This window comes from Triturus cristatus, chromosome 4_1 (genome assembly GCF_964204655.1).
Source record: "Triturus cristatus chromosome 4_1, aTriCri1.1, whole genome shotgun sequence".
NCBI lineage: Eukaryota > Metazoa > Chordata > Amphibia > Caudata > Salamandridae > Triturus > Triturus cristatus.
The window spans coordinates 385,742,586-385,762,531 of record NC_140585.1 but is presented as its reverse complement, the minus strand read 5'-3'; the positions used below and the strand labels follow the sequence as shown (position 1 = coordinate 385,762,531).

The window sequence follows — 19,946 nt, the reverse complement described above, 5'->3', positions numbered from 1 at the left end:
GCTGCATAATTCTAGTAGTCCTGCTCAGTGGTCACACACAGTTATCTGTCTTGCTCGCATTGGGTAACTGAGGTTTCATAGTAACATTAATTCGTTTAACTTACATTTATTTTCCATTTAATATGTGCACATTTTGTATGTAATTACCTGAAGGTTTTTTTTTCTGAGATTTTATATAGCGCCAACTTGACCCGAAGGTATCAGAGCGCTTTACATGAGCACAAGTTGCGTTATACAAGGACACATTCATTTTTGTTAGGCCCGCGGAGATTAAGTGATTGGCCCACAATCACAGGATGTTGAGCGTCATTGCCGAGTCTCGAACCCGGTTCCCAGATTTGAGATCAACTGCCCTAGCAGTTAGACCACATCCTCTACCCATGGTTAAAATATTAACAAACCTGTTACAGAATATATTGTTCTTTTTAGGCACATTCTGGACACTGCCACCCCACTCACTAACTTCCAGCCCAGGGTATCCAGGATCACTGTTCATACTTTGTTGTGAAGCCCTTCAACTGCTGTATGTAAATCAAGAGTGCCTGGAAACGCACCAAATGCACAAAGTGGCGCTTCCAGGCCTTCCTTATTTACAAATACTAAAAAAAACATTTGCACACCCCTAGGAATGCAGTCACGGACCCCCAGGGGGGGCGCACCCCTCAATTTGAAGACCTGTAAAGCACAGAGGGGATTTGAGGACCTCTCACCACGCCCCACCCCAATGGCGGACACCACAAGGATGTTGCTGCTCCTGCATTGCAAAAAGAGAAGGGAAATCCAGAGAGAAAAGGAATCCCTGTAAAGGATTTCTCTTCCCCTACAACGCTCACCTGGCATGACGTCATGCTGTAACTTCTCCACTAGTGAGAAGTGAGTAAAATGAGCACGTGCACATTGATGTGCATGCTCTCACTGCAGTCCGGACCGCCTGTGCCAGGGAACAAAACAGAGCCTGATAGGGCCTTTTTTCGAGGGCCCCTTTTAAAAAACTGCAGGTGCTCAGCACTGGCAGGACCCGGCCCACTTAAAGCCCTGATTGTAAAGTAAGCCATCATTCATTCATCAAATTTGTAAATGCTGTAGGTGCGTAATACTGAATGCATGGATCAAGCCTTTTATAAAGATGCTGATTTTTAAAAAACATACAATAACTAACAAAAACACATACACGATAAAACAGAAGGTGCTATGTAAGCATCGCCTAAACTGAGATACCATCAAAGTTCCAGTGATTAAACAAGTGTTTACCTATTACATACAAGTAAGTCTAACTCCAGTTTGATATAGTAACTTCATCAATTACAGTTTGATGCTGGCATGTCTGAAAAGACCTGGACATATAACTTGTTATCCATGACTAATCTGTGAATTGTCCTTACACCCCTTGCCTTTCTTAGTAATCAAATAGGGGTGGAAGCTCTCAAATTAATGATCTCAGTTATTTTATGTTAATACAGCTTACTATAGCGCGCAAATCACCTCCGCATAAGTATTTTGGCCCTTATGATATATACAGGCTAAACCTACCACAAAATTTTAATCTGAGATTGTTTTAAGCAGTTTTCTGATTTTGAAGTAATCGGGGCAAATGCGAGTATGATGGGGCAAAGCATTCCAGTAATATGGAGCCAGGTAAGAGAAATACCTACCCCACATCTAGTCAATCACTCAAGTAAGTTATGTATGCTATTCTTCGCCCAATCAGGTGTTTACAAATTCTGAAATCTCTGACTAAATAGAAAGAGCGAGCACTCTAAAAACGGATTCGTGATTAAGCAGACTGTTCCATCCTAGCTTTAGAAATTATAACTAATAAAATAATAATTGATAACTGTAAAATTATGCAACAGAGAGTCGCTTGAAAGGGGAATCGGGGAGGGTCAAAATGGAGATGGGGCTTGATTGGAATAATGTTTTTCGACTTCACATGAGCACAGATGAGCTAACAAAGGAGTAATGGAATGTGACCCAGAGGACGTCCTAGGCTGAGAAGTGTCGTTTGCACACACATTTCCTTCTGTAACTTTTTTGTTATGTAGATGAGTTTCCCTGTGACAAAATGTCATGCTGAGATGTGGGCACGCCTATGGACTCACACTCTAGTTCACTTCAGAGGTCCAATAAGGCCTACACTTATCTAAGATTGCTTATGCTCTTGTATAAATAGGAAGGTGGCATATTAGTTCATCTAGCTTGCTCCTGTGGTGTGGAGGAAATACAGATTTTGATATGGTTGGTCTCCTTCTGTCATGATATAGTCGCGCTAAAGAAACAATTTAAAGAAAAGGTACAGAGATTAACTCCCGCTGATTAAGACGTTATAGCTCAAATATTTTCGTCTTTTATTCATCCATAAGCTTTTTTTTGTACACTGATGTAAAAATCCCCCTGGAAAATACCTACAACGAGCTAAAAGAGACATTGTGATCATTAAAACCACAATTCAAGTCATACTAAAGCTATACATCCATTCTAACTCAATAAATTACACAACAATTTAAAACATAGCAGTTCATGTAGACATTACTATGTGTTCCACCTAGCACTGTTTTGTTGTATGAATGAAAAGTGAATGTAAAGGTGCCACCAACAGTTAATATATATCCTTTTCTTTCTGGGAGCTGTGCCCATTCGGTTATGTGAGGATCATGCTAAGATCAAAAATATGGCTTTTTAATGCTTCTCCTTAAGTCCCTTGTCATCATTCTTGTCAACCTGCTGTGCCCAGTGCTAGTGCTCCTATGGTAGCGAGTCGTGCGCAATAACAATTCTGTGTGGGCAATACTGCATGACTGCCCTACACTGTGACTGTCAAGAAAGAGTCCCTCCTAGAAAATGTCACCAGAAATTCGGGCGAACAGGTAATAGAGCCTTCAAGGGATTCTTTTTGATATCAATATTATAACAAAATATACAAAATGAATTATCTTTGAGCCCCGAATTGGTGGCTCAGTAGAAACAAATGTCAAAAATAAATTATTTGATTGAACGACAAATCAAACGCAACACTGAAATACATTCAGTAAGGAAAACAATGCTACACGGGTGTATACTTCAAAGAGTCAAAATGTATATAAAACATTGTGTTATATGAAAGGATACAAACTACAATTCACAATGTGGCTTTGCCATAGCCCATTTCACATATTGAATAACAGGAACAACATAATTTGCTATACAATGAACCTTTCCTGAAAATGACCAAGAAAATGGGTCAAATTGTTAACGTTTCGGTCTCTATAGTGAAGGCATCTGTAAGACCATCTTAAGGATATAAGTTCTTGTGGGTACTGATGATCCTGAAAAATTGGAAACCTATTTATAAGTTCCAGATTCATATTAGACAGCAACAGAAAATGTATTGGCACGCCAAGAATCAAAATTAAATTGAAAATGGCCAAAGTGGGGCAAACGCTCACCACGAAATCTTATTTTCATGAAGTGGAGACAACAATGATTACAGAGGTCTCAGCTGTAGACTTTATCAGAAATGTGCCCGTGTCTTGCTAGTCGTCCTCCCTTTCAGATCGAGTAGAAGAGAAATTTGGGGGCAGAGAGACATGATACTTTTTAGGATTCTTTTGTGTTACATGACTTAAATGAAAGATTTGCTTGCTGTGCTAGACATGGGGACAGAAGTCTCCACTGCAACTCACTGTTAAAGTGTACGGTGAAAAGGTAAAAAGTATATGTTCTGTGTCTTGTGTAATAAATTACTCAAAATGCAACCGCTGGTAGTAAAAGGAAACAAACACTGACAATGGCCTTTGCAGGCCTAGGTGTATTTTTTTTTTTTAAATGATTATTTATTGCAAGCAGATGCCACAAATATAAAAAAGGAAAAACAAAATATGCTGCCACCTAAACATGGCTGCCTTACGCTTGCAATACAAATGGTACGTTAATTGATGTACCTGTTGCACCAGGAACTTTACTATTATCATTATTTGTGAAGGAGACCATAATAAATCACCATTTAATCAAGCACTGAAATCGCAGGCAGCTACAATATTATAGGGGCACAAAACACCATAACATAAACTTTAAAAAGAACTGCGGGCAAAATATACAGTTGGTATTTAAAGTTAGTATTTTTTTTTTTTTTTTTTTTTTAATAAAGCACACTGAACCAGCTTCACAACTGAAAAGAAAGGAACTATGTTTAAGTGCATGCAAACAATGTGCACAGGCTTTGTACAGTCAAAGTTAATGGAGCCAAGGGGTAAAGTGGGACACCACACTGACCCATGGTGTGTGCTGTGTTGAGTGGAAGCAAATTGTGAATGACAGTTTAACAGACAATGGGATGCTACACACTGAACAAAAGCCCCAACTAAATATGTATATTATGGAAGACTTTTGAGAAAAAACAATAGCATAGATGACAGCTAGAGCTGCCACAAAGCCAGTCCTAAAAAGAAAAAAATATATGTTGATAAATTTTGAAAACAACAGTGGTATTTGATAAACATAAAACTATAAACGTTAGTTAGTTTAAAGGTGTGTATGCACTTAATATAAGACTTCCCATTACATGTCTTTTCAACGCAACCTACAAGTTTGTCAATTAAAAAGACTCTCCATTTCCAACTATAAGTTGATTGGTCCTACTTCTTTTCCCCAACGTCATTAGTTGGAGAGATATTTTATTTGTTTGTTTTCAATGTATTAATGTCGATTGTGGAATTTATCTGAATGAAAAATAGCTATCACTAGTGCAGCAGATGTAGTGGCACAATTTACAGCGCAGGGATGTAAGGGGCCTGATCACCCCATTTATGGCTGTATTTTCCCACCAAACGGGTTTTCGATGCATGCATTAGGGCCCATGTCATATGCGCTACCCCACTGATATCTGACATCTCGTTCCCTTGTGCATTTCTTCCTGAATTGCATTTTCACTTCAACTTTTGATATTTACATCTGTTTAAAACACTGTGGCATTGAAAATTCGATTGTTAGTCCTTGTGAAATGTATTTACTTTGTTCCCTGCCGGTTGCTTTTATGTTTACTACTTTCCTAAAGCTGTTATGTATACTGCTCTGGAACCTTGTTCACTCTAAACAAAACTTTTAAGAAATGACACAACAAACACATACCTTGTTATCAGCACTGAAGAGGAGTGGCTGCACTTTGATGCCGTCGCTGACCACGGAGACTGCGCTTGTGCTGACAGGCGTTGCACTATTGGAGGATGTGGATATAATGGCGTAGGCCACACCGGCACTGCTTAAAGCTGGAGAAAGTGTCGTAGACTCCGCAACATTCTGCGATTGGCCATTGTGAGTTGGAGTGTGACTGACTGTGTTATTGGCAGTGGGGAGGGCGGGGCTTGGATTTTTTACACTTACAACTGTTGCCTTTTGAAAGGTAGACGGCTGCTTCGAATGTTGGTCTCTGCATAAGGATATTGGGAGGCTGTCTGGCATGAAGCTCTTTGGCCTAACCTGTAGACAGAAAAACAGAACATTTCTCAAATCAGCTCAAGTGTAAGCAATAAAAAACAAATATGCATTAAATACGTACTGACTGAAAATGCTTTGTTTGCTGTATTTTTGTTTCAATGTTTTCAACAAATAGTTGTATTCAATTTCAATGAAGCAGCTTTGATTACAAAACACATTAACTAGCAATGATACCTTGCCTGTGTTTTTAACCGAGCAGTGCTTACAAGAAACCATGCATTGAAAGAGCTGGTTTCTTGGCTTCATCTTTTCACCTACTTCACTAATGAGTAAACGTCTTCCTGTATTTATGCTGCTAAAGAAACAGTGCTTTTCGATTACAACTCTCTATTCCAGTCAGATTCCAAGCCTAGAGTGTTCTAGAGAAATACCTTGCATAGAACTCAACAACAACAAGCGCAGTTGGTGGACAGAGATAGAGCTAGATGTTTTAAGGTTAAGAGGTTGATAGACAGACGGACAGTTTTATAAACTCTGGGCTCTTATCTTAAGCTCACCACCCATCCTATGACATAATGAAACCTCCACTTAAAAGCAGTCAATGGAGGCTAACCAACCTCAATGGAGAGGTCAAAGATGAACCTAATAGGGCACAATGGGTGCCCAAGCATGGCCAGAATGACAAGACTGCACCTCTCCTCTGAAGGGTTACATGTGCTAATGATAAATTGTTTCTTCTGTGATCAGGTTCCTCCCGCACACCAAAAGGTGGGTTTTCTTATGTAAGCTCTAGATATTAAGGCCAACTTCTATTACGGTAGTTGCCCTTGGTTTTGTATTCCTGTAGACAGCTAAGACACACAAAATATGTTGGAGACACCCCACTTGAGTGTCTCTCTCAACTAAGTAGTACATGCGAGCAATACAGGAATGTTAAAGAGACAACTCTAAAAAACAGTAATATCTGCTTTCGTAAGTATGATTTTGGCAAGCAGCCTCCGTCACAGCCCAGGTATACAGGTCAGTCATGTTTCAGGATTTGAACAAGATCTCTTAAGCAATCAATATACTATTTTCATGGAATATTCTTAGGAAGAAAGATTAATTCCTACCGGAACATGGGATTGATCTGCGGAGGATATACTATAACTGCAGACCTAACCATGTGGTTAGAACCACAACAAGATCTTACTGACACTCAACTACGAATATAATGCTCAAGGGGGTCTGTATGTAGGAGGAATCAAGTAACAAGCGACTGATATAGTCTCACATTGGTCCGTGTGAATGCCCTCCAGATCAGGGTGACAAAGTCTTGAAGTTAAGCATATTCACTCTTATTGACTGTAAGAGAGCCTGATGTGTATATCTTACTTCACACATTAACAACTGTAGTTGTGCACACATTTATTTCCCAGGAAACAAATGCTCAAGTTCAGACAAAAAATAAGGGGTCCATTAGGATGTAGGGCGGATCGAATAATACGTTGTGTCATGTGCAAGAGAAGTGAAAGTTACAAAAAGAACGATTTTAGGAATACACCTTTAATGTAACTGAAACCAACATACGACAGCCAACAACTCAGAGTTATAAAAGTACTGCACTAAAAACCATCAAAGCAAGAAGACACGCGTCTTCTGTATTTATGTCCTTGAGCACGCGATTCAACCGCAGAAGTAAATACAAGTATCTTTTTACTGCCTCTTTTGAAACCAGGTGTATAACTTCTCATCTAATTTGAGAACAATCTGAAATGATGTAGTAAACTGACAGAATATGAGCTCGGCATCCTATTGACCCGCTGGCTCCATCGTATAACCGCGATTCATCAGATGATGTATTTTGCAGGCTCGGTCCTGGATCATCTGCAAAGTGTTACACAAATTCCATTTTTACTACTGATAGACCGAGAGCTGCGGCATGTGTCACTGCACATTCATTAGGAGAGCCGCTGAAGGGAAGCTGACTTGACTTCTGAAGTGGAGGCAACGGCGCGTGGGATTTAGAGTACCAATGCTCGCCTCCCACTCAGGTGCAGGGATTTACGGAGTGGCAATGTTCATTTCTAGCTCAATATTTCATTAAAACACTGAAGGATAGCAGAAGGCATAAACCAGTTCAAGCCTCACACACTCCGTCTCTTTCCCTAGCTTTTTCATATATAGCACTGAGGGGCTTACCTAATAGATCTTGACACACATACAGTGAAGACGAGTCACAAAAGCATTTATGAGTACAGAAGTAGTACTACCAGAGTATTCTTTTACATGCCTTTGTGAATCGACTTCAAAACGTCCAACTCCTTATTAGTAAAAGTGCAAATAGGGCACAGTCCTTTCTATATGTACTCATAATATATGAATATTCCATTAATGCTTCCATTGTATTCCCATTTTAGATGCAGAAGCCATTTCACGAAGGAATGTATGTGTAAGAAGAAGAGCAGGGCTTGGAAATGGCCCCATTATTTCAACAGCACAGCAAGCAGTATGCAAACCTGTATGCAGTATGCAGCAGTTCCAAACGCAATAGTCTTGAAACACACGTGTATAGTGGAATTATAATTTTTCTTTTCCAAATCTTGGACAGTTAGCCCTCGTTGATGAGTGAACTTTATTCGCCAATCCATGCTTAAACAGAGCATGGCAACCACAGAACACATGTGTAGTGTTATTACCATTGAACATAAACATGTGCTTTTGCCAAAATAAACAAATTGGAGGTTATGACTTTCAGCGCCTGCACAATATGGCCGATAGCCACTGAAAACAAACAGCTCTGCTAAGCATATGTCTTCTGGACACTGAAGTCAATGGCACGCGCAGCCCTACAGCTGACCGTGCTGCATGAATGAAAAGCCCTGTATTACATACAGTCACAAAAGTAGAGTGAATGCAGCTTTTAAAGGAGGACATACTCCTAAAACTGTTTTGGGAGATTATCACAGGGTGGAAACTGATTTTGGGAGCCCTAAAAGGAGCAGTGGCTAATCCACATGAAATTCTGGATCCTCTCACTAAGCAATGTATAGAAGGAAGCACACAGGACACCTATTTGAGTGACCTGGATGACGGATTATAATTTCAGGTGTGAAGTACACCAGTCTGTCAAAGTAAACTAAACACCGGAGCCAAAACATACCTGTCCTAATACCATTCACAGAAAAGCTAACTGACCTCCACACACACACACTAAATATATATATGGCTTTGTTCTGTGTGTTTTCCAAGTTATTGGTCAGCCTTGGACTGCCTCATATGCAAGATTAGCACAGGGCTTCTGGCAGGAGCAGTCCGTGATTTCACGGGGACAGCGCGATCACTGTATTAGCGCCCCGCGCCCCGCCTAACTTTTGCTATCGAGGCTGGGGAGTCTGGGGACCCAAGGAAGTGCTTGCATATCATCAGAATCGGGACTTACCAGTTACACGCAACCCTTTTTTGCCTGGAATACCAGCGCCAACCTTGAGATCAAGTGAGCCCCGTTTGGAGTTCCTATCCCGGCTGTGTTGCCTGCTGGGAGTTGCAGTTTGTTACCCAGAACTACAACCAAACTCGATGCAATGGACTGGGATCAGCTGTACTCCCACCAATAGGAGTGCCGCTGTACATTCAAAAGAGGGTTGAGGCACAGTTTTAGAGATCAGTGGCATCCGATAAAGGCACACTCCGCTGAAACGCGTCATGCCCAAGCTGTCATTAAAGAGGACTTCCCCAAACTCTCCGCTGTGTCCCCTGATTACTTTCTACCAAGGTGATCTTCTCTGTGATATAGATATATATATATATATATATATATATATATATATATATATAACCAAAGGTTAAAGTAAAGTTATGGTTAGGTGAACCGCAACGTTTCAAACGTTAAAAACCACTGAAATTCACTAGCTATAGTTATCTCAAATAACTATAACTGGTGGCCTACAGTAACTATAACTCGCATCCCCACCATGCGCAGTGTTGTTACCAATGAGGTCATCTCAGATCTAATTAGGTATGTTATCAGTGCAGTAATTCAATAAATCAAGAGTGATGTAATATGTGAGGGTATAAGCAGTGCAACCTTAAATTTTAAAACAGAAGTTCACTGTTAAACAAACAATGATGAAAGTGATGTTAAAGCTGGGTGTTATAATGAGATAAGAACTAACGCTTAATTCTCAATTGTGCTTCAATTAATCAAGGCTGGCAAAATCTGGCCCTCGCTAAAGGCATCTGCAAATATAAACAAGCATTGGCATAGCCAATAGGTCTTGCCTTTGGGACCTTATAAGTGTTTTGCAATGCAACAGTTGATGTTGTTGCAGGAAGGATATTGCGCTGCATAACTAAATACTTATAAGGCCCCAAAGGCGAGACCTATTGGCTATGCCAATGCTTATTTTTCTGTCCACGGAAAGGAATTGAGGATGATCCGTTCATCTCCGAGTTGAGAAAAGAAAACAAACAAGGAGCGTAATCGGGAGGAGGCCGCCGAGCTGATAGGAAGCAGGGCCTGCTGCCAGCCGGGCGGGCGGGGGATGGGGGGGATAAGGGAGAAGGAGGAGGCCTCATCTTTGTGAGATGTGGGAAAGGGGAAGGCTGACATTTCCCGGTCTCCACACTCGCTGCTGCTCCCAGACTTAAAAAGACGAGATAAGTTGCTGCCCGTAGTACATTGTTCCAGCTGAAATAAGATTGCAAAAAAACCAAAAAACGAATGTGATTACCTGGTGGTGGTTGGTAGGAGTATACTGGACACTTAGTTTTTAGTTTACCAATTTGCTGCTGATTAAATACTAACAATTTACGGCACAGGGAGGTGGGAGGGTTTTGCCACAATAACGTGATTTCTGACGATGAGCTAAACATTAGATTAGCACTCAAGAAATGAGGGTTCAAGGTCAACATTAATAGATTTGAATATGTGAATAGCGTGCAAATCCTAAAGGTTCTTTTTTTATATAGAGGTCATAGATGGATGGGGGGATGGGGAGGCGCCGACAGTCGCCTGTGTCATCTACAGGTCGCACGCAAACGTGAACAGCATGCTGTTAACTCACTGAGTAGTGTTGGTTAAATGTTCACCCCTACATGTGGTGTGTGAACAAGGCAAGTATGTACGTCTGATCTGCAGCCGGACTCCAGCTTTCTGCAAGGGGGGGGATGAGGGTGGGGTGTTAATGCCTTTAGGAGAAATTATATTTTGGCACAAGCCTCTTGTATTTATTTCCATAATAAATCTCGTATTGGGAAGGTTTTATGTCTGTGGCAGATAAGATGAATTGGGTCACACAAACAACCACGAGCCCAAGATTCGTCATGTACCAACCATGGTTTGAGCCCGTTGCAGTGGCATCTTAGAATGGTGGTTAGTGATGTTATATTTATTATCGCATTAGCTCATGATTTCATTTCAGTTATGTAACTCTATTGGAGTCTGCTGCAAATATCAAGGAGGGAACGGCACACCAGGAAGCTCCTACAGATGTTTCTGAGACAGTCTGAACATGGGAAGATGCGGCCATCCACCGGATCAGAGTTTCACAGAGTAACAAGGGGAGGGTTGGGCGGAAGGAGGAGTGAGAGTAAAATAGAACTGTGAGAAATAGGGAAACCGAAAGTGCGAGTACAAAAAGAATGCACCTCGCACTTGAAATGAGTGCTGGCACAAAAAGAATAATTCAAAGACTGGACAAACAAAAAACATGCAGACGACTAGATCGCTTCAAATGTTTACAGGCAAGGACAGACTACAAGCATGCTTCAAGTGCGTGCAGGGAGAGATATGTTTCCTTTTCTGCTTCTATGGCTGTTTGAGCGCAACAAAAACAAGCCCAGAAGTGGTGCCCGTGTGAGGGAGAGGGGGAGCAGGAGGTGAGCCCGGGAGTGGTGCATGCGCACAGTCTACTCATTTTCAAGCACTGCACTTGTGGCGCGCCGCTGCACGCTCCTGCAAGGTGGATACCACCACAAGCACGAGTGCAATGCTTGAAAAAGTGAAGAGCGACGGCTAAAGGCCCTCCTATGCAACGCATAAGCGCTGCGTAGGCGAGACCTATAAAATGTCTTTAGGGTGGAACTCTTGCAACCACAACTTCAAGGTTGTGTTTTTTTTCAGCCAATGCTGGATAGTCCAACTTGTGAAAGAAGCAGAATACCGATCAAACTGTAGAGTTGTCAGTTTTCACATTTTCAGTATAGGAACATCTACATCTCAAAAAGATGTAGGGAAAAGGGGTTTTGCCAAGGAGGAATAAGTTACCTTTGAAGAAAAAAAGTTTTAAATGTTCAAATAAACATGAGTACCGGATCAGTCTTCATGTGGACGATGTCCTGCTCTTCCTAACTGACCCAGCACGGTCAGGGTCTCAATGCCTCCACCTCCTTCGTACCTTAGAGCAGGTGTCAGGCCTGAACCCGGCCACGTCAACCTTCGTCCCCCTTCACATATCAAGAGAGTGCTTTTATTGGCAATCAACTATCCCCATACAACACCAGTCATGGGGTCATGCTGCTTCCAGATTTGGCATTGTCACTCAACATCATCCCTCTGGTCAAGAAAACTAGAGAGGACCTCCGCGGCTGGCAGACCCTTCCGCTTAACCCCATGGGGAGAATCGCCCTTTTTAAAATGATGATTCTCCCCCGCTTCCTCTACATCATCCAAAACACCCAATTCCATCTACTGTGAAGTCGGTTCAAAGAACTGGACACCCTTGCCACAACGTTCCTTTGGGGAAACTCGAGGCCCTGAATGGCCCTAGATCTCTGCCAGATACCCCTTTTTGACAGAGGCCTAAGCATGACTAACCTCTACAGGTACTACCTGGCAACTCGTCTACTAGTCTTGCAAGACTGGTAGAACGGTGGAAGGTCCGATCCGGCCTAACAGGTTGAGCTGAAGGCGCTGGGGCTGTTCCAGATCCGGGGATGTATGGAAGGGGGACCACATGCGCTCATTCCAAGATCTGCAGACTATCTATTCCCTCCACTCGTCCCAATTTTACACGTACCTGCAGCTTCGTCACGCTCTCACCTCGCACGTCCCCGCAGGCACTTCTCTTACAGAATTCAGTCCCCTGGAGTCCAAAATCCTGATGGGCAATTTGGGGAAGGGTGGGGTATTGAGGATATACCAGTCACTAACTAACAACAGTCCAATCACACTTGACACTCTTAGACACTGATGGGAGACATGGTTGGGGCCGTTGGAGGACGACGACTGGCCAGATGCCCTGATGGCTCCTAAAATTATATTCACTTCAGCTAGGCTCTGTATGGTCCAACTGTACTAATCTCTACTGTGCATATGTCACCCCAAGTCGCCTCCACCAGGCGGGCTTACTGCCCACTCCGTCCTGTACACGCTGTGGGTCAGAACCGGCAGACTTCTTTCACATGGTATGGGTATGTTCTTATCTCACACAGTTTTGGGAAACACTGAAATCCAAACTAACTGACATCCTGGGATGGGAGGGCCCTCGTAGTCCCCTGAACTTGCTCCTGGGAGTGATGAACGGTTTAGATGGGTCCCGGGCGGACAAGCTCTTCTCGGGTACTGTCATCATGGTGCCCAAATGGGACATTGCCACCGTATGGACAAACTCTACCCCACCAAGTGTAGTTAAATGGCACATGGGCGTAGATTGGTGCGTGGCACAAGAGAGGCCACTGTACGAAGCAAGAGGGTGTCAAGCCAAACATGGTCGGGTGTAGGGCAAATAGTTGGGTTAGGTTGGGTAGTGGGATTTTATTATTGTGCACGATATCTCGGCCTGAAGCAAACCACAGTGCGTTCTACACAACCATCCGCGACTGATAATCACTGTATCACGCTTGAGAGGAATTGATTTGTGCTGTATTTTTCTAAAACTTAACAAAATTGGTTATCAAAAAAAATGTTCAACTATATATTTGTTTCTCATTTCCACATACAGAATTGCCATTGTCCATGGGTGACTATTACATGTTAGTAATCCAGGAAATCTATGACTGTCGTAGATTTCAGGAGTGCATCTGTAATTATGTGAGAACTCCATAAGACAGACGTTTTCTCTAACTGCAGGACTAATCCCTCTGCAGCAAATTTCTAACCTGAAGACTTGTGAATTGTGCCCTATATCTTTTACGTGCAAATAGAATCTCATTCTGCTTGACAGTGCACAGCTTGACTACCACCCACTTTCATTGGTGGGTAGCAAGGTACTCTGGGCACACAGACTCCTAAACATTCTGGCACCTCTTGTCTCTAGTACAGGCAGGATTTCGGAATTCAGACAGAAAATACTGTTTTAGGAAGGGTAACGGAAGGAACAAACTGTACCCATCATGTCCACTGCAAACATGAACAGATCAATATATTAAATCTCACTTTCCAACACTATTGAGCATGTGGCGTGGAGAATACTGCCACGAACACCTGATACCATGATGATGCACTGTGCACACGTTATTGAAGGCGCCATAACATTTCATGTTGGCTGCTACATTATAGCACTAAACTACTTCAGAAAATAATCAACCCAAAAGACCTCACAAAAGTGACCTAAAGTAATTCTAAAATGTGCCATCAGAAAGCTACACCTACTGCGAAAGTTTGTAGTATAAACCACACTGTCAGGCTAAGGGTGACTGTGTTGCAAACCATAGCTGAAGTGTCCAATTGTAGAGATTTTATAAAGACATCGAATGATCCACATATTACAAGTCATGGTTGTAAAGAAATGTCCATATTTTGGTTCTAGTCTTGTGTATTGCTCAAGGCCAAGTTCTTTCAAAGAACATTATATGCTGTTAAAAGTCGAGCTCTTAGAAACCCCCGACATGGAACAGAAAATCACACTGTAACGACATTTTTGTTGTGTTTATGCCGTTCAGTCAAATTAGGCCATTTAAGACAAGGAACAGATAACTAAACATCAGCAACTGGATTCAAATTTTGAGTATACTTTTTTTTTAAAGAATACATTCAAATCCAACAGATGAAAAACAGAAAAAGGCGTATTTATGGCTAAGTATTTGGATTAACATTTAAGCAATGAGCAGAAGGCGCTGGTGATATTGCTAACTTCCAAAGACAGCAAGGAACTAGAAACATACGTTTGGCCCAATAGGGAGGCTGTAGATAATTTCTAGTGATATGGTGTGATTGTAATGAAACTATCTGGATGAAACCCACTACCACTGAAAATTTGAGCCTAAATGTGAAATTGGTAAACACGGCTCTCAAAAATGGTGAAAAGGGATAGAGGAATTGAAGCAGGGTAGTAATGTGGGCAGCCAGAGCAGGAAGAGTGGAACATCAGAAAGGAAGCTCTGGGGATCACGCGCACCTCCATATTACAACATGCAGTTACAATCCTCATGCCTCCCAACACCGCACTTGTGATTTTAGTTACAGCTGCACGACATGCCTTCAGAACAAACAGAAGAGGCTTTCTCTCAAATCCTGCTATAGGGTATAGAGTTTACATTTCTAGTTTAGGTACATGAAAATGACAGAAACGTCGGCATCCCTTTTTCGTGCCATTTCGGTCCTTAAATATTTTACTCATTACATTCCTTTTTGCTGAATGGGAATGCGTGGCAGTTAATGTTCTGACACATTATTTTAGGAGAATTAGTGGGAACTAAAGGAGTATGTAAGCTCCTTTTTACTTCACAAAGGTAAGAAAGAGAAAAGGGTATGAACAATAAATACTGCGCATTCTTGTGAAACCGTTTGACAAGAAACACGTGGAAAAAAAGCAGACTAATTACCAAAGGGTAAATGTCTCGCTTTTTCAAATGAATGTTGGCAGTAATCGGACTGGTGGGTGTTCCGATATATGACGAGGACTAAAGAGCGTGATAACTTACATTGAAAACGCACTGTTCTAGAATAACCCGTTTATCAGTAAGCCAAGCATGTGAATATCTGTAGGGGTTATTGTGATAGGACGGTGGCACGCGGCTGTAATGCTGCGTCGTTATAGCGTGCTTTATAGATGGAAGGATGCACTGTTTCCGGCCTGAAACTAACTCTCGACGTTTTCTGCCACCTTGTGCTGAAAAGGGAACACTGCATGCTCGTAATTCCCATTCGGTATTGAAGACCTCAAGCGGATCTAAGGGGGAGGAAAAGGTGTAAAGTGATGTTTCTGGACTCCAAATCTCGCGATCGTTAAACTAATAGCGCTGCAGGGGCCAGATCATAAAACCGGTTTGGACTGAAGCCGTTTCATGTCCTTGGTGGACGTTAAGGCAGTGCTTGGTGGCGCTCCAAACAGCTTTTACCACGGTATTATTAAAAGAAGAAGAAAATGTCTGACGTCAACGTTTGTGCAGTATTTTGTTGGACTGTTAGAATGCTCTGTTTTGTGCCGCTGTGCTTTTGTGCTGCATTACTACAAAGCCATAGTTTGTGCTATACGGCAGTTGTTTTATTCTAGTGATGTACCCTATTGCTTTAATTGTGTTATGTTGCTTTGTTTATGTTATTGTGTCTTGTGTTTAATTTACATGTCAGCAAAAGTTGTTACTTTTCCAGCTAAAAGCAGCGCATGCCTTTAAAGTTACTGAGACAATCAACTATTTCGCACTGTCTAAGGTGATACAATAATACTACTTCACCTTAAGACCCCCCAGTCATCCCCAAATGTGGCAGAGTCTTTGCACCCTCCTAGTGGTTGCCTCATGTGATCCCACCCCACTAATTTACAACGCGAAGGGTGCATGCGATCTGACCAGACGCTAGACCCTCAGCTGCAAACCAGCTTCTTCTTCAGCAAGACTTCACGCTGGTGCAAACTCACACTAAGTGACGTGAAGCAACACAAAGCCTTTGAAGGGCATTCACTTTCCAGCGCAAAAGGTAATTTACACTGCAAAGGTGCCCTTTTTTGGCATAAATAACAGTTTGTGCTGCTGTGTGACACTGTGTATGAAGGCGGTGCAAAATGGGCTGATAACTGCAAACGTCCAGCGTTTTGATGCATGCTCAATCTACTCAAATAGTCAAACTGGGCTTTCCATAAAAAATTAACGCCTTCAAGCAGGCACTAGCCTGGAGAAACGTTTTTATTGCTCCAAACATCTGACACACTGCATGTGCGCTGCAATGACAGCACACATCCAACATGTGGAATGTATTAGAATTTGTGTTGGAATTGGATTTTCTACTGGTACACTATGCTTCCAGTGCAAATTCTATGGTAGAGAGCTCGCACACACCTCTGCACCGGGGTGGAATGGTTTGGGTGGTGCCAGGCAGTCTGTTTGTGCACCAGCGCAGGGTATATGACTAAAGGACCAGGTCATTTTTAACAACTGTAGCTCTCTGCTGCATATACAATGCAGTGCATAGCAACAACTTTGTTTACTTGGCATCTTTTTCACCCATATACAGAGAGATTAAATACAATGTGTGCAAAGACAGAACCCTGTGGGACACCACAAGACATGGGGCTCATATGGGAAGAATAATGATCAATTTTAACTAGCGGAGAGTGCTCTGACGCCTGAGTATCAAACACTACAGTTGATTTAGTAGGATGACAAGGCATGTCTATTCATCAATGTGCCTAGACTCCATCGCTCACCATTAATGTTTCAGATTCAGTACGGTGAACGGCCTTGACGCCAGACTGGAACATGCCCAGAAGGTCTTTTTCCAGGATATGGTTAATAAATTGGGAGGAGATACATTTTTCAATGAGGAGGTAACAAAAGGGAGATCAGGGATAAGGTACTAGTTCTGTACATTTTGAGAGATCAAGGTTGATATTCTTGACCAAGGTCTTTGCCAGTGGAGACCTGGATCGGGTCTACGGAGTACGAGGAGGGTTATGTAACAGAGACAGCGACAAGAAGGATGTCCTCAGAGATCAGAGAGAAAGGAGTCCAAAGAGGGACCACCTTGGTGCGAGGATGATATGAGGAAACAGGTAAAGGGACATTAGGAGAGTTCTGCTCTGATTAAGGAGATGTTATTGGAGGCATCAGTTCCTGTCTAATTTTATTTTGCCAGAGAATAATAAAGTTAATTTTAGCATCCGTTGGAGTTGGCATCTCGGGTGCTTTTTAAGTCTGTTCATAAAAAGGATTATATTGAGAATTTTACTGACAAAATGGAAACTTGTAGCATTTTTGGTCTGAACATCTTTTAAGGCTGGATGGAAACCATTTATTAAGAATGGTAATATCCATGCTGACACTGATGGAAGAGTTGTATTTTTTTTCTCAAAGGACTTCGGGCACTTTACCACTGCTAACAAGTTCTAAAGTGCATGCGCTCTCTCCTTAAAGGAAAAGTTACTTACCTTTGGTAACGCCTTATCTGGTACAGACATGATCTAGCCGCAGATTCCTTACCTTTGAACTTCAGGTGTCAGGATGTATCCAGAAGATTTTTGTTAGCAGCACCCCTGCGTGCCGATAGGTTAGAAGTAATGGGGCATATTCTCAAGGATCTATCACCGAGTTATCGGCACTTTATCGCAGCCAAAGTCGCGATAAATATATCGCCCCATTCACGAGCTGGTGCTAACAGCCGATATCATCAGTTTACCTGCGATAGCATCCGCAAAAAACATTGCCACAGATGAGCCCGGCAACTATCGCTAATACAATGCAGAGTAGGCGTTCCCGAGCAAAACACTGCAACAACACCACACCGCAACATTATCAACGACAAGCCAGATCGGCGATAAGACCACAAAACAGGTGATAAGGCGAATTAGAAGCAGGAAATTAACACCTGCTCTGACCTGGTACAAAGTCGGACGACAACCTGCATCAGAAAAGGGAGCCCAGCCCACAGCCACCCCAGAAGAACAACAGATGCCATGGAGCTACTCATCATGCAGCCCCAACAGGGCCACAACACCCACCGCAACCACCCCCATGTCGGCCAACCCCCCCAGAACCCACCTGCCCCCCCCCCCCCCAGACCACCACAGAGGCAGTGCAGACAGCAGACCTTCAGAAAAAGCACCAGCCTCACAGACGTAACACCAGAGAATGTCATTGCCCACTACAGACTCAAAAGGACAACTATCCTCCGCATCCTGAACATCATAGCCCACAGGCTGAGGGTACCAACACAGCGGACAACCAACATCCCATCTCAGACAAAGCTGTTGGCTGTGCTGCACCTGTTGGCCTCTGGGACATTCCAACCAACAACCGCCAGAGTCGGAGGAGTCTCAAAGCCAGCCCTATCCAAGTTCCTCACACCTGTCCTGGATGCCATCATCAGCTTGGTACCCCAGTACCTATACTTTCCCCACATTGCGCAGGAACAGCTGGAGACCAAGCAAGGCTTCTACACCATAGCTGGATTTCCGCACCTGTTGGGGGAAATTGACTGCACACATGTCCTACTTGTGCCCCCTGCCGACACTGCACACAATTACCACAACAGAAAGCACACGCATTCCATCAATGTGCAGGCAATAGTGGCCCACCGGGGACTCTTCACCAATGTCGTCGCCAACTACCCAGGCAGTGTGCATGACTCATACATCTTCCTACAGTCCATGACCAACCTGCGCTTCCAGGATGGCACCTACGGAAATGCAGTGCTCGTTGGTAAGTACCAAATGAATACACTACACACCTCAACTCCACTATCATGCAACTCACAACTGCAGGAATGCACACGTTACAAACTCACATACAACATGCCAAAACAACATGCCCACCCACCATACACGACAGCACAACGTACTGCGTTAACCTGGGCAAGCCATGTACATGAGCCATCAACGGCATGGCACCTCAGCCACACAATTGCAGAATGTGGGGAGAGGTGGGAACCAGGCATGTGCAAAGGAGGCAAGTGACCCATGAATGAGAATGCACTTAATGCCAAGTGTGGCTTGGATGTGCTGGACAGACTGCAGTATGCAGACCACAGACATATCATGTCGACATATACTGCTGGCGGTGGTAGTGTTGTGGACAGTGGACGCAACCAGGTCATCCCAGCCAGTGGGGAAGATCTCGGAAATGTAGCTTGTTACGTGCTCCCAGTAAGCGTGTGTGGAGTAGGCTGGCCCGGCGTACGCCAGGCTAGCGTCTTGCTGTGAATAAAAAGCATGTATCCCTGGGCGTGGTTCTCTTCCGGAATGGCCAACATGTCTACCAGGGTGGCGCCTCACCCCCCGCCACGAGGCCGACGCCATGAGCGGTGGTGCCTGTGATCCTGTGCGCCTGCTGCACTCCAGGCCACTGGTCCCCAGACCTCGTCTTGCCTGCCCCTGCGCAGCCAGGAATCACTGCTCACCTGCCGACACCGGTGTGTCTCCAAGAGGGCCCACCACGTACCGGTGCAAGCTCCAATCCCGAGGCCCGCGACCTTGGCAGCCTCCTCAGACCATCACGGCCTCCGCGAGCAAGGCCCGCAGTACTCCTTTCTCGTTGACGTACTCCACTGGCATACATAGTGGACAAGTAGGTCACACATTTGGAACTGAGTCTTGATTACAGAATGGCAGAGTACACATTTTATGGCTGAGTTTATGTCACTATACTCCCTTCAATGTGGTACCACCAACTCTGTGCATAGCATT

The 19,946-nt window shown here is 43.3% G+C and overlaps 1 protein-coding gene across 3 annotated transcripts in view; it reads right to left on the bottom strand.

The window, feature by feature from the left end:
* PHF21B (PHD finger protein 21B) overlaps positions 1–19,946 on the bottom strand; it is a 326,879-nt gene that overhangs the window by 42,146 nt on the left and 264,787 nt on the right. For all 3 annotated transcript variants that reach the window (XM_085652440.1, XM_085652439.1, XM_085652438.1), the window contains one exon: positions 5,104–5,451. In XM_085652440.1, the coding sequence (XP_085508566.1) occupies positions 5,104–5,451 (348 nt within the window). The remainder of the gene's footprint in view (positions 1–5,103; positions 5,452–19,946) is intronic.